General features: G+C 40.2%; 1 protein-coding gene across 6 annotated transcripts in view; it reads right to left on the bottom strand.

Annotated features, from left to right (window-relative positions):
- The window catches only part of SPSB4 (splA/ryanodine receptor domain and SOCS box containing 4), a 159,460-nt gene that overhangs the window by 46,820 nt on the left and 97,396 nt on the right, over nucleotides 1–15,244 (bottom strand). For all 6 annotated transcript variants that reach the window (XM_027686192.1, XM_027686195.1, XM_027686193.1 and 3 more), the window contains one exon: nucleotides 12,616–13,472. In XM_027686192.1, the coding sequence (XP_027541993.1) occupies nucleotides 12,616–13,309 (694 nt within the window). In that variant the 5' untranslated portion in view covers nucleotides 13,310–13,472. The remainder of the gene's footprint in view (nucleotides 1–12,615; nucleotides 13,473–15,244) is intronic.

Here is a 15,244-nt window from a genome sequence, read left to right as displayed (position 1 = left end):
ACTGCCAAAATAGGTCTGAGGCCTCAATAGGAGCCACACAAGAATTTCTGTAGCCTGTACACAAAAATGCTGCAGAGTCACCATTCCTGTGGTGGAAGTTCTAGTTTCAGACTCTCATTACTAAAGGGGAACTGAACTTAAATTGCAAGTCTGAAACACATCCCTCTATATGAAGAGTCTAAATAAGCAACCATGAAGACCACCCTTGCTGCCAGTTATTTTGTTCAAACTGTCGTTTGAGTACAAACTCCAGCAGCAAACAGGCAATAAACAAATCCCTGGTCTCCCACCAGTCAAAAGGAGACGCAGACAGTCCCTCACAGCTGCTGAACAGCAAATCCCAGGACACACACAGCTCTAAGGGACATGCAGGAAATGCCTATAGAGACACTACACTTAATGACTACACCTTCTAACGTACCCCAGGGCACACATCTTTGTCAGCCTAATTAAAACCAGAAATCATTTACTGTTCCCCGTTTTCCCTGTGAGGCAGGAAACAACTGGAGACTGATGGCAGGAGATGTACCCCAGAGGGCACTGAATTCCCTACTACAATTACCTAGCAAAGAGAGTAGAAACATCCTCAGAGACTGCTGCCTGCACCACACAATTATGTGTTTAATGAAGGAGCTGGTTTCACTTTTTCAGAAATAGCTGAATGCGTTCTATGAGAATTTCAAGAAAGGCCCTAAAATTAATAAGAATTAAATATATATATTAAATCACCTTGGATGGTCCATATGGGACATGGACAGTTTGGCTCTGTCTGCAAAAATTTATTTGTAAAATTATAATGCAGCCAAGTGTGGAAGTTATTACCTAAAAACCATATAAAAATCTAAAAAATTACAGGTCTAATCCTGCTTAATCCAGAACACTTCATTCTTTAGAAGTGTCATGTAATAATGAACATCAGCCCTTATGTGAAAAGGCTCAACTTGCTTACCCATTTACTGCACTCCAGGTAGAGCAGAGTAACAAGCTGTCAAACCAAGCCAAAGAGCCCTTAAGAAACCCTGTGAGTAAGACCAACTTTGACAGAGAAACAGAAGCAAAACAGGTCCTTCTAAGCACTGGCAGCAAGAAGATCCAGAAGGGCCTTTAGTCAATGCCTCCCCCACCTACCACATGAAAACCCACCTCTTTGGCAGCTTCTTACTCTGCAAAGTTAAAGGAGTGCTCTACAACTGAATCAGTTTTACTGTGATCTTCAACATTAAACAAAACTAACGACTTCTTGACAGCCAAAGAAAATTGTTCTTTTTTAAAAAACACAAGAATTTGAGTAAATTCAGGGAGTGAATTAAAATTTAGTTGTGTTCAAGACACATCTAGACAGCTTTGCACAATTGCACTTGGCTTACCCCAATTTCTCACTTTTTACCTCAAAAGACTATTTTAAAATACTGTTTCTGGAAAACAGCTGGCAGAATCAGCTAAACAGGGCCCATTTTTCGAATGTGGAGGAATAGAGACAGTATCATTTGCAGACTAAAGAACAAAAAAGAATGAGGAAAAGATGGCTTACAGCCATCCACTCAGAGAAGGACCCCACAGCACTCTTCTTCCCCAACTCCTGAAAAACCAGTGTTTTATAATACTGCAAAGAAAGTACAGCAACAGTATTGCCCATACCTGCTTACTAAGAGGAGACACTCCATCTCCAGCTAACTCAACAAAGAAGACTTTCTTGTACAAGGAGATACCATTTACCAGCAGCCTGTGCATTTCAGAGAAGCACACAGCATTACTGAGCTCCACAGAGGATCTGATTAGCATTGGGAAATGGATTTACCATCTGCCTTTTTGGCTCAAAATCTTAATCCCAAAAGCATGAAAACCAAAGTTTTTTTATACCTGATATGTGTTCTTGTATTAGTTATATAAATGTGCTTTTCTTCTTTTCTTATTACTGAGCAACTTCCCAAGTAGAAAGAACATTGTATTGCCATTTTCACCTGCCCTAAGAGCAGTTCCTACCAAACACCTACTTTCCTGCATTACTTCAAAAACTGATTATGTGGAGTTAGCCAAAAGCTCTAGTGTAAAAGCCAAATCTCTTTTTAAAAAATTATCACTGGGAAGGCAGTTGTACACTGAGGAGAGAACATACCTAGAAGATGTTAAAATTGATGGGGTTTTGGATCTACAGTTTATCCTGTTTATAAGGGAGACTAAACATACAATAGGCAAAAATAACAAAAAAATTACATTTGTTATTGCAAGTAATTGTTAACAATGGGAAAAGAAATAATTGTACAAAATGCTAGCTCAACTCCTTCCTGTCTGATGATTATTAGCACTTTTTTTTTTCAATTAGTAGTCTTCCTTCACCTGCAAAGGACTTAATCTTCATAACATTGCCAAATATCCTTAAAATGAGAACGGTATCTGTGCCTCAGTTAGGGTCTGTGAATATAAAATACACATATGTACCACTTAATGTAGAGCTCCTGTTGAGTTCTGAATATTTACATTTGCAAGTAAGTTGTGCTTTTCGGAACATATGCAGAAAAACTGACTTTGTTACCAGTGTTTTGTTATTTTCTACCTAGCAAGGCAAATCTTTTCCCTATTTAACATAAGATGCTTACTGCAACAGTTTGTTAAGATATCTCATAAAGTAAACAGGTAAATTAAAGTGAATTTCTGTTAAACCAACATGACAATAATTCAGAATAATGTGGAATAAGGGATTTAGCACACCATGGTAAAAGTGGCCCTTGGATTTTACGCTTACTCACATTTCATACACAAAATGTTTCCTGACATTTGCATTTTAAGGAAGTTTCTATCAACACAGAAATCTGGGGAACAGAAAGCAGATGGTGGTTTCAGCCGAGGAGCCTGATGAGGAATTGGTGGGAGCTGTGGGATTTGCTGACCAGGACGTTCAAGTGGGTTGCTGAGAAACCACAGCAGCGTGATGGCTTCTCTCTGGCTCTAAAAGTGGCATGAAATGATGGGCTGCTCCCCCTACAGAGAACCTCTAATGACAACAGCCAAACACCGCAGAGCAGTGTTTCTCAGGGGACATACACCCAGAGCCCAAAGCACGATTTTTTAGACAGTTCTGGAAATAATCAATTCCTAGCCAAGTTCTACTTTCACCCACTAACTACCCATGTGTGCAGCACCTCACGTGCACCCCTGGCCAGGACCTGGGGCATCTCAAGAACCAGAGCAGCAGTGCCTGGGTAAGAAGCAGAAGCACAGAACTGCTGCGGCTCCATGGCCAGGGAAGCTGCTGAAGGCATAACACCCTTTGGTACGAAGTCTTAACTGTCTAGTTTTGTTCTGTCTCTATTCTGTTCTAAAGATAAACTTGTTTTCATCAACATTTTAACATTATAACTTACATATGCATTATGTATTAAAGGTGTTTGGAAAAAATGGGCCAGAGGAAGTCTGGAAGTTCCTCTGCATAAGTGATTTAGGGAAAAAACTGCATTCTCAGGAAGCTGCGGTTTGCATACAGATGCTAACATTGTTCATGCTGCCCCTTTAACAGAGTTGCATTTTGGAAATGTTATCAGAGTTTCATATCACAGATGTTGCTCAGGATGATGCTAAAGGACTGTAACTCCAGTATTTCAAGTACATGCAGGATTCTGAAAACATTTACATCACAGATGATTTAGTTTCTGCTTTATTCTTGAAATGAAATTATAGAATGCCTTAGATGTCTCACTGATGATCAGTTATAGTTGAGAGTTAATAAAATTATTTTAGAGGACAAGAGATCTGTTATGTAGCAGTAACAGATTTGAATTTATGGTAAGTCTTCAGAAAACTGAGAAAAAAGAAGAATTTTAGAAACATAAAAGTCCATCAAAAATTAAGAATATTTCAGTCAGAAAAATCTTCAGGGTTAATTCAGCCTCTTGGCCTCAGAAATATTAACAGTTCACTCATTTCTACTGAAATTGAGTGCTCCAGTTGCAAAGTCACAAATGACAAAAAATCATGGGAGATGCCAGTAGCATCACAGTGGTTCCTATAAAGTTCATACTGAAAACACGGAGAACATTTGCCAGGCTCTGACTTACACAGGCTCTTAGTTTGACTTACAAACATAAGCAGTTACAAGCAGCAGTCACGAAAGCCCAGCATAGCTGGGCTTAACACCAGGAGGAGCCAGGTAAATTTTCGTCCCTTACCATACAGCTGGAGGTTGGTATCAGAGCTCCTCTGTGCTCCTGCCAGAAAAACTGGTGATGAAAGTAAAGTAGGGATGTTTGGTCATTCAGGAGCTGGGGTAGTTCTGACCTTTCTTTTCCATGTTCTACACGGCTTACAACATCAAGGCTTATTCCCCTCTGTCAAAATCTCAGCATCTTTTCATTTTTAACCCTCTTACTAGAATTCTCTGCTTCTGTCTTGCTTTTAAGCACTACAGCCTTCTTCACATTTGCTCTTTCAAATACATCATCCTAGATCACACTGGCACTTCTAACTTTATCTCTTATTTTCCCTCCTCCCTTGCCAAACATTTCATTCTGTTGCCTATGGGCTGTGAGTCTCTCATGATATTGTTCATCCTTTGCACACTACAGCCCTTTTGCCAATGTCCCCACAACTTTAATTTTTGAATCTAAATCCAAATGAAATGTAAAGCATGTGTTAGCGTTCCCTTCCCAAGTCAAGAAAATACCACTGAAGCTACTTTTCTAGCATGAGCCCAGTGCAGTTATGTTCCCTGAAGTCTCCCTGCACCAGGTGAAGCTGTCCCTGCTTTCCCAAACGTGTCACGAACAAATTACTCAGAAGTACAAAAGGATTGGTTGTAACCAAACACTAACGTACACTTAATGGACTGCAGATTTTGCAGGATGTTTAAAGTTTCCCCTCTGATCTCTCTGAACTTTGCCCTTCATTTGTTTATACAGGCAGAGGCCAACAGGTCATACCAGTAAAATCAGCAAATTGTTTACACATATGGCGAGCATGCATGGAGCAGGGATGGAGTCATGGCTGCAACACAGCACATTAAAGCAATTGCCTTAGTTAAAATAACAAAGATACAGTGAGTCCACACCCGTGGATGGGGAGACCTTCCAGTGCAACGAAACCCAGTATGAACTACAGAATTAACCGGCATTTCTTCAGAAGCCAAGGCACATGTTCCACTCCAATCTGACCCAATTCACTCACTGCAGATTTCAGAAAAAGTGGCAGCCTTTGACATCAGCAGTGTCAAAACATTACAAATTTTTCAGTGCACAAGCTAATTCAGTGGGGTGGCAGTTCATCATCATCATGGCCAGGCTTTGTGAACGAAGAGTTGGGAAGGGCTCTGCCCACATTTGCTACAAGTGCCCTGGTGGCTGAAGAGGCCAATGTGAGATAGACAAGTCCAGTTGCAAAAGGCACAGCAGAAAGACTCCTTGGATGGTATTGGCAAGACACGGTTCTTTCTGTGTTGCCTTTTCTCCTGAGAGTGATCCTGCGCGCATTGGCAGTTAATACTATAAAGAATATAAAGGCCAACAAAGTGAGGTTGGAAGAGAAGCTGTTGCAAAGCACACGAACCCCAAACATGTTGGGTTGCACTTGTTTGAGCACCAGGTTTCATTATGGTGCCCTTGGCTGGATGATACATTTCACCAGAGCCAACTTACTGGGCAGAAGTTCTTTGTTCAGTGAGAATAAATTGTTTTCATAATACTTATGGCTAGATTTGAAACTAAAATTTGCTGTTTAAAAAAATCATTAAGTGCTTAAAGAAACCAAATTCCTAAGCCTTTAAAAATGATTTTAACCTTTATAAAGGTCTTCTTAAAAGTCTCCCCAAACAGCATATTTTATATAATATGTACACTTGGAAATGAGGCATTTTCAGAAGCATAAAGCATTTCAATTTTGAACATGTGAACAGGGTACTAATATAACCCCATAGTCTGTTTTGTTTTGATGGACAGAGAAATGTATTTTTGAGAGCAATTACAGGCTCTACACTTAAGAGAATGCCGAAATATAAAAGATAAACACTACAAGAAATGAGGAAAAGCAACAGGATCTAAAAGAAATTAATCACTTTGTCTCGGTCAAATATGGTGTAGCTGTCAAGCTTGCTGAAAACACAGGGAGGAGGAAGCAGATTTTTTTAGCTTCAAGATTTTTTTAGCTTCAAGATGCAGAACACAACAGCATTTCTGGATGTGCTCCTTTTCAGGCCCATTGCCTGTCAATTTACTGTAAACATATGGATTTTGCCATAATATGAAGACTGGTGTATGAATTGCCAGTCACCACAATATACTCTTTTTTAAAGTGGAATTTGCTCTGACCTCAAACTAGAAATCAGGTGGCTTATCTGCCTCTCCTCGTAGAGGAGCTACACTGGATTCAGAGGAAGAGAAAGAGGCCATCTGCAGAAAGAGCTTATGACTGGAGAAGGAAAGACACTTCCATGGCTACAGAGACAAATAAAGTAGGATCTTAAGGAGGAATATAACTTATGAGGAAACTTGTACGAAAACAGTCAAAATGGACAAAACACATGCATTTTTGGAAAGAAAATAAATATATCACTGAATGACAGAACCATTATTATTTGCACTGAAGCTTGGATTTATGCTCTACAATTCCCAACAGCAATACAGATGGAGCAAATCCAAAAAAATAAAAAGCCCTCTACAAATTTCTACTTCTAATACAAACCTGTGTGAATTATTTCACATTGCCGAGCAATTCCAGCATTGCAGCTTGTGCAAATTTATAAAAGAATTAAGCACAGTTATCAGGTTTCTAACTACTATTTTAGTGTAATAAGTATGATATTCAAAGTGTAACTTTAGATTACAGCATTCACTTCAATTTTGAGAACAGAGGTGTAGTCATTGCTCTTCAAAGCTTCTTATTTCTTGAAAACAGGATACATGGGAAATCAGTAGAAACATGATCAGAACACACTAACAGGCATTTTTTCCTTGAAACTGTAGATTTGGTGGTTGCCATGGCACCTTTATGAACCAGAGCAGGAATAAAAAGCACAGGTATGTCAAAATTCAAATTAACCACAACACAGCTGTGGACTACTGATGCTTGTTCTTAGCCTTAAGAACTACTGAACTTAAAATAAAATATGCCAGCACCTCTTAAGTGTTAAGCCAATGAAAACTGGATTCCCTGCTAATGCACAAACTAGAAAAGACTGTAAGAAGAAAAAAAAAAGAAAAAAAAAAAGGGAAAAAAAGAATCCCCAAAAAACAAAAAGGAAAAAACCCTGTTATCTGTAAAGCTAATGTGTGTCTTAGATTGTCTGAGAAAGCTCTATCACTAGATGTCTGAACAGGCCCAAGTTGTATAAAACAAGTTCAGGCTAATGTTACAAGAAGCGTAGGAGCTTACAAAAAGACTATTGCAAAGCCCATTCATCATTACAGCTAAAGTCATAGTCTTAAATCTGAAATGTCCTTCCTCTGGAAGAATGACACTGCACCTGATATTCTACAGCTATCAGTAATAAAAACTGCCCTGAAGTTTGGGACAAGAAAAAGGAAAACAAGATTGCTAAGAATATATTATTAATTAGAGCACAGTAAGACAAAAGAAGAGAAACTCAGCTGGAGACGGGAAGAAAGAAACGGGAGGACTGAACAAAAGAAGAGTATCTGGGAGAAAGATATAATGCAGAGACCACCAAGAAGGGGCAGGGGGTGGCTGGGGCAAAAAGCCAATTAACTGAGTGGCATATTCTGCTGACAATACAGTGGTTTCAACCTGCTGAGAAAAGGCTGAGAATTAATTAGAAAGTGTCAACAAATTAGGATTAAAGGACAAAAAAATGCATTTAAACCTGGGAAGGGAGGTGCATGTGGAAGAAGACAAAAACCCCCCAACAATACCTATTTGACTCCTGAAGCAGGAACTGAAAATGCTGGTTCCTGTTAAATCATCTCAAAAGCTGAAGATTGCTTCTTCACAACATTAGCTGCTTAATTACTGCTGCTTCATCCTCTGACTGCATGTCTGTAGGGAAAACCCTTTCTAAGGTTTAGCAATACTGGATTTTCAGAGTACATTATTTCTGTTGCAACCTCCAGAGACATGTAGTATATAAACAGCATAAAACAGGTTTAGATAAACAAAAAAAAAATCCATTTGAAAATTTTAATTGAAAACCATTTGGGGGAAAACCCAGAGTCTGAAGAGAGATTATATATTTCTCCTGGCAGTTAACAATTCCACAATTTAGACTTAGATTTCTTTATGGCAAAAAGGCCTCCAAGGGGAAGAGTGCATATTTATAATTAGCAATTGTGGTATGTTAGACACAGATCAATGCAAATTAAAATAAACTGAGAACAGTAGGATAGAGGAAAGAAGTTGTGCTTAGCTCCATAGCTCCAAAGTTGTCGTTTTGGCTTAGAAACATCAACCTTATTTCAAAATTCTAGACACATCAGCCTAAGGCCTGAGAGAGATTCAGTGGTTACACTGTGTTGTTCTGCACAGCTGAGAGCAAAAGGTGTGAACAGACCCCACGTGCCAAAACTTTTGTAGCTGCATCAGCAAACAGAGAGAATGTGCCTCGAGCTCCCTCCTCCTTCCCACTGTTCCTGGGCCTCTACAAGGAACAGTTACAACTCCCCAAAACTGAGCCAATGTTCTCCAAACATCCTCAGCTTTACGCTTGCACCAGCTCACCTGCAGGCACAGCGAGCAGGCTGCTGGCACAGGAAAACAGGAGCCCAGATTTCTGTTTGGATGATCCCTTTAGTCCACCTGTTCACTCATGGCAGGTAAGTTCGAAGCACATTCTTTGAATAATACTTCTGTTTCATTAGGGATGTAAATAGAGGTGTTAAAGACAGGGGATGTGTTGCAGGGCAGTGGTCAGTAACCAGACAGAGAGCCCAGGGACCCTCACCCGCGAGGGCCAAATACTGCAAAGAAGGATCTGTAGGTTAAAATATGAACAGGTACAGACAAATGTTTTCCATAAATTACACTTGTAAGTAAAGTCCTCTCTTCCAAGACAAATGCTTCCAGCTCTCTGAGCTCAACAGTTATTTTCAAAATTGTGTAAGGGCTATGCAAGGCTTAATGCAAGAACTGCAATGAGTTCAGCTCACCTACTCAGTGCCCAAGTTTTCCACCACAGTACAATTTTATTGATTGTCCTCCCAACACTTTGTTTAAACACACAAGTACTAATGGTTCAGTCATGATCTGCAAAGTACATTTACAAAGAAGTGTTTTGCTATTTCTCTGTTTCAGTCTATAAATAGTCTTCAGGACTCCTCATCAGACACGAGATATAAATTAACCAGCTTTTTGTAAACAAGCGCATACCCTGATAGGAAAAATAACAAAAATAGCATATATTGCATTTATGTTATTTGGGGTTTTAATTATTGCAAGAGGCAGTGAGTCAGAAGGCTGATTTAAAATTCTGTCCAACTTACACACAGTGTGGTAAATACTGATAGCATTTGATCAAAGAAGTTTGTCCTGGGAAGAACTCAATGTGCTTATGATGAGCATTCTCCATCCTGTCCCCCTGCCTTCCCTCCCAAACCCTGTCAAATATGTGCAACTCCAAGTCACTCAAATGTGAGCAAAAAAACCATCTTGTGAGAGTCACAGAACATCATCATGTGATGCTCAAAGTAGTTTCTGAGGCAGAATACTCTGGGTATCAGATGCAGCTGGAAGAACTACAATTTATTTTAACTACAGCATTATTCTAGGAGCAATATCCAGAGATCAGAGGGCACACAGATTCTTGATCTTTGACCTGCAGCCTTATCCTTCTGTGAATCTGCCATCTATGCAGTAATTAAGACACTTCAAAGTCTGCATCATCTCTCTACCACTATGACATATGTTTGAGTTCATTGCAGCTGCACAAGCCCATCATTTGAGCCTTTCACTCTTCCATTCCTGCAAGCCTTTCACTCTTTGCCAGGCAACTGAAATACATGGGCCTTTAAAGTATTCAGAGGTCTTCTATTTAAGCGGCAAGTATTGAAAACACTAAAAATCCCTGCCGTTGAGGTCTCCATTTGCTCTGTAGGACACACCTCACAAACAGCCATCACAAGCTGTGGTATGCATTCTGAGCAGCAACAATCAATCACTAACTAGCAAGTTACAAGGCACTGCTTGACAGCAGTTCCAAAAACAGCTAAGACCCTATGGCCAGATCTGCTAAAAGCTGCACTCAGAGCTGTGAGATACTTCCAGGGAAGAGGGGGGCAGGGAAAGATTGAAAAAAGATAATTGGTAAGGTTAAAAAGGAATCAAACAATAACAACTCCCTCACACAAAAATATTTTCAAATGTATTTAAATTTGTGAACACAAATGTTCTTCAATATCTACTCCAATTTTCACAAGAACAAGAAATTCTAAAAACCTGTAATTAAAAGTGCAATGAGAGCAAACATGAAGAGTACCATGACTAAACTCATGGTTACACAAGGGCAGGCTGGATAGAAACACCTTCATCAGAGAAGAGACAGTGTTTGCTTTGGAGCACCAGCTAAACAAGCTAATTTAGTTTCTTGAATGTTGTTTTTGTTGCAGGACAGTAATGGATCAGTGAACAGGTGACAACAAATGATGTGATTCCAGGATGTCAAAATGCCCTATGGCAAAGTGGCTTTAAACTTCCTTTTCACGTGATCAGATTAACACTCAGGCCTACATAAAAGTTGTGTTTACAAGTTTACTTTAATCCATGGGTTCACGTTTTATGGATTTCTGCCAAAAATGGGGGAAAACCTGGACTGGACTTCCCGGAGTGTGGAATGGGGGAAAACCCGGACTGGATTTTTCTGGAGACTGGATTTAAAAAAAAATTCAAAAAAAAATGAAGCGTTGGACTTGATGTGTTTAAAAAAAATAGAGACTTTGACTTTCTCAGGGATAGTTTAGGAAGCTATCCCGCCTCTTCCAACAAAATTATCCGACAAGAAATCAGATGGGAATCTTTCTCTCTGTCATCACACAGACCACAGCTATCCCTTCTCTACTTCGCCCCTTTTATTTTATAATTTCTACCAAACTCGTTCACATCTTCCTCCTGTGTCTTCATCTTTCTAAAACTCCCTTGAGCAGCCCTATGAAGGCTACAAAAGGAATGCAGAATCCTGTGTGGACGTGGTGGACCAAGCTGAGCTGTACTTTGCTTAGTTTGGCAGATATTCACAGTATTATAAAAACTGCTTTTGCAAACAAATATTCAGCTTGCAAAAAAGTCTCTCTCCCCCACCATCCAAAGAAAAGATTGTCAGCACGTCACACTGCAATGTCTGAGTAATTGCAAAATACTTACAATCCTCGGATATTCCCCTGTATGAAAGCACTTGGGAAGCTGCCATTTAACATCTAGCTGTAATAACCTGCAGGGCTTCTGTGGATAAAAAGTCTTTCCCCCAGTGCATGGTACAGATGTTTATGAAAAGATAATCTTTAGCAGGGTCAAATTATTTAATTATGTTTATACTTGGTATGTCAGATGTAAGACTAATGAGCAGAGAATTAATTTTTGACCAAAAAAAAAAATTAGACCACTCCATCCTTACTGAAAAGACTAGTGAATTCTTTTAGAAATCACTAATTGAAAGGCAGGTACATTCTCTTTTTACAAAACCAAGTCCCGTTCAAAAAGCCAAAAAACATTAAAATTTTGCCCATTTTTTGTAAATCTACATATTTATATTTGTAGTACCTCCTACAACTCATATAATACAATCTTAAACAAGAACAAAGTTCCACTTAATACCTTGTCCAGCCTTCCATTCCCCAACACCCAGCAGCCAAGATGCTGATGGTAAATAACTGGGCTTGCCCGAGCGCACACTGTGCTGCATTTGGCCCTGGCAGAGCACTCGTCTTCCTGAGCAGGGACAAGAACTGGACAAGATCCAGTTCTCCAACTCATCTTCTGGCAGGTCACTACTCCAAGGTCACAGCAGCAACATGCTGCTCCTTACTACGTATCAATTTAATTTCATATTACCCTTTTAGATCAGAAATAGCTCATGCTTGCTTATCCAAAAACACGGATTGTTGGAGAAGAAAATACCCTGAGAGAGCACCTCCTGAAATGAACTAAGGAACAGAGCTCTCTTTCAGAAAAACTGCTGAAAGCGGTATTTGACCTGAGCTCCCAGATTCTTGGGGATCCACAGCTGCTTCTGAGGGTCCTGGGAAGGCAACTACAGAAAGCAAGCCTACTGCCAGCATTCAAGTATGTTTATGAACAGCATGTAAGAGTTTCCACTACTACAGGAAATTTTTACAGGATCCACAAATCCTATTTGGAAACCACAGATTTAAAACATATCCTCCAGTAAACAAGAGTGTTACTGTTAAATATACCCAGGAAGTTTCTCAGTATCTTTTTCTCAGCCTGTTCACTTTCCTTGGACACAGATTTCTTGCCACTCTGCTTGCCAAAAAGGCAAGCAGATACAATCCACACCATCATTACAAGCCACAACTGAGATATATTAGTTTTGAGCAGTCAGACAGGATGCAGTCTACTCAGAGTGAACAGTCCGCTCCCCCCAACACACTGTCCACAGCAACAGGATAAAAGAAAAACTCCTACAAGAGAAAAGTTGAAAGTGTAATGAAGAAATTCTGTAACACTTACGGTCAAGTCCATTGATGTATCTCATTGTAATTTCACAGTGCCCCCAAACTGCACTGACTATGGGGTAAAGTTTTTTCCCTTTTAGTCCCCTGAAGGCCACTCCAAGATACTGTCCATCCACCATGAAGCTAAGCGTCCCTTCATCCATATCCAAAACCACCAGTAACGAGTCTGGGAGTACAAAAGACTCATCTGGTTCCAAAAAGACAGGATACGTGACGCCAGGCTGGTTTTTGCAGTTGTGGTAGAGTTTGTTGCGCCCCAGATCCCAGCCCCATGACTCACTGTTGCTACCGACCAAGGACGTGTATCCCACCGAGTGCAGCGGGGCTTCGGCCGTGGAGACGCCCACCACGGCATGAGTTCCCCGCTGCCTCGTGGGCCAGTGGATCTGCCAGACATGGAGGCCCCTCGTGTAGCCGACCTTGCCCCGGATACAATCCGTGCTTTGGGCAACCGGGTGTCTGTGAAAAGTCAGTTTATCGTCTTCCTTTACAAATATATTTAAGGAGCGATCTTCGTTGTTCCAAGCGTGTTTGTACTGGACCTCCAGCTTGGCAGGGGGCATATCCAACAGCATGTCCAGGCGCGCTGGCTTGCAAAAATCCGGGCCTCTCAGCTCTCGTTTGACAGGTCTATAAGGGGGCTCCCTCACATCCACAGACTTTATGCTCCCTGAGATTTTCTGGCCCATTGCTTGGCTGCAGGTTTACAAAGGAGAAAAGAAAAGTTGACTTTGGCCCAACGTTACCTCATGAAAGCACCGTTACACTGAGCCAGCGGTCTGACAAGCTGACTGGATTTACTCCTCCTGTTTGGAGCTTTTTAGCAGCAATGTTTTCCAAGAAAAAATGCCCCTGGAAAAAAAAGCAGAAAGTTTCCAGTTAGTTTAAGAAAGCCAACAGAAAACCCACGGTATGTTTTTAAGGAGCTTCTTCTCATCCCTAGTAGTTATTTTAAACCCCAGAGCTGACAGTTCCCCACTCCTGGTTCAGTGTCCCACAGTGCTCACCAGCCTGCCAGCAGGATGCGGAGCCCACCAGCGCACGGAGCGCAGACAGTCATTTCCTCCAATTCATAATAGGATGCAGACATTCCCCACCTTCTGCCCTTCCACCTATTTTGTCTGGCCAAGTTCACAGCGGGCCTGAAGCAGGCAGACACTATTCCCCAGCAACAGTGATAAACTTTATGTTCAGCAGTAGCTTCACTTTCACTTAAGCTTTTGTTTCACGGCCTCAGAAACATGCAGTGTCACAATCTCCTTTTATTTCCAGGCGTTCTCTTCCTTGGGCCCTGGCGACAGAGGCTTCAGCTTCTCTGCCCTTATTAAAACAAATGCAGCCAACAGCAAATGGCTGCAAAATTTAAATGTTTCTTTTTAACTTACCCTGGCCTTAAATAAAAGGAAAAAAAAAAAAACCAAAAAAACCCAAAATTCATCTTTAGGGTTTTTTTAATAAAGGAGCTAAAAAAAAATAAAAAGAGAGGGAATGAGGAAGAGGAGCCATCGAAGGACAAGTGAAGATTCAGTTCTTTGGCAGATGTTTCTAATGGGGATGTTCCTCATGCTAATGGGCAGCAGGCTAATCAACAGTTTCTATATTTTAGCATTCATCTAATGAGAAGGGTTGGAACACAGTAAGACACATTAAGCAAAATACATGATTTTCAAATGTATTGTTTCTTTGCTTCCACAGATGAACATGGTAAAAAAGCACCCAGGAAAGATTCTTTGCAACCTGGATAAGTTAGATTCATTCACATTTTAGTGCTCACCTAGAGTGCAAAGGTAAACCAAGGACCTCTAAAAGTACTAAAGGAATAAAAATGAAGACAAAATCCTATAAACTCAAATTGGTGATTGACATGGGATCAAATAAAGTATCTGCACCAGCAGACATATTTCTGTCTTTTAGCAAAACAAGTGCCAAGTCCAGGAATGCTCAAATATAGCCAAGTAGACCCACTCTGTTTATTTACTGACAGAGTGATGAAGTGTTTGAAGAAGCAAAAAATCTCCAGACTCTCAAGAGGCTGAAGAGCCTAGGTGACAGTTGGTTGTCATAAGGTACCAAACAGCAGATGGGCATTGATGTCCTGCAAAAAAAATCTTTACTTTGTAAGTCACAAGTCCACATTCTTCCTTTTAAAGAACTTCTACCCCAGACACACTGTCTCATTCCAAATATCATTTCTGAAAGAAGATGAGAAACATTTCCTTCACAATAGAAGGAAATAAAAAGAGAAGTCTAGGAAAAAAACCCTTAAAATTTACCATCCAACTGCATTTGAGAAGTGAATTAAGTCCTTACATTATTTACAATGCAAACCCCATGTCAAGTGTTTTCTGCATGTATTAAATGCAGATGAAGCCACATTGATGTTATGTGAAAATTTTCTTTCAAAAAAATAAAAAACCATAAAAAGTTGATTTTTCAAAACCACATGACCATTAAGTTACTGTATGAAAATATTATTTTCTGGTTGCTGGTCCCACATGGGTATATGTACACACTTGAGCATGAAAAAAACAACTCATTGCACCTAATTTTAATCTTTGAAAATTAAAGAATAAACATAAGCCTCCAAGCCCCTCATGTCACATTTGCAGGAAGATGCACAACAA

Source organism: Neopelma chrysocephalum, unplaced genomic scaffold, assembly GCF_003984885.1.
Source record: "Neopelma chrysocephalum unplaced genomic scaffold, ASM398488v2 Primary Assembly neopelma1_70, whole genome shotgun sequence".
Classification (NCBI taxonomy): Eukaryota; Metazoa; Chordata; class Aves; order Passeriformes; family Pipridae; genus Neopelma; species Neopelma chrysocephalum.
This window is presented reverse-complemented; position numbering and strand designations above follow the sequence as displayed.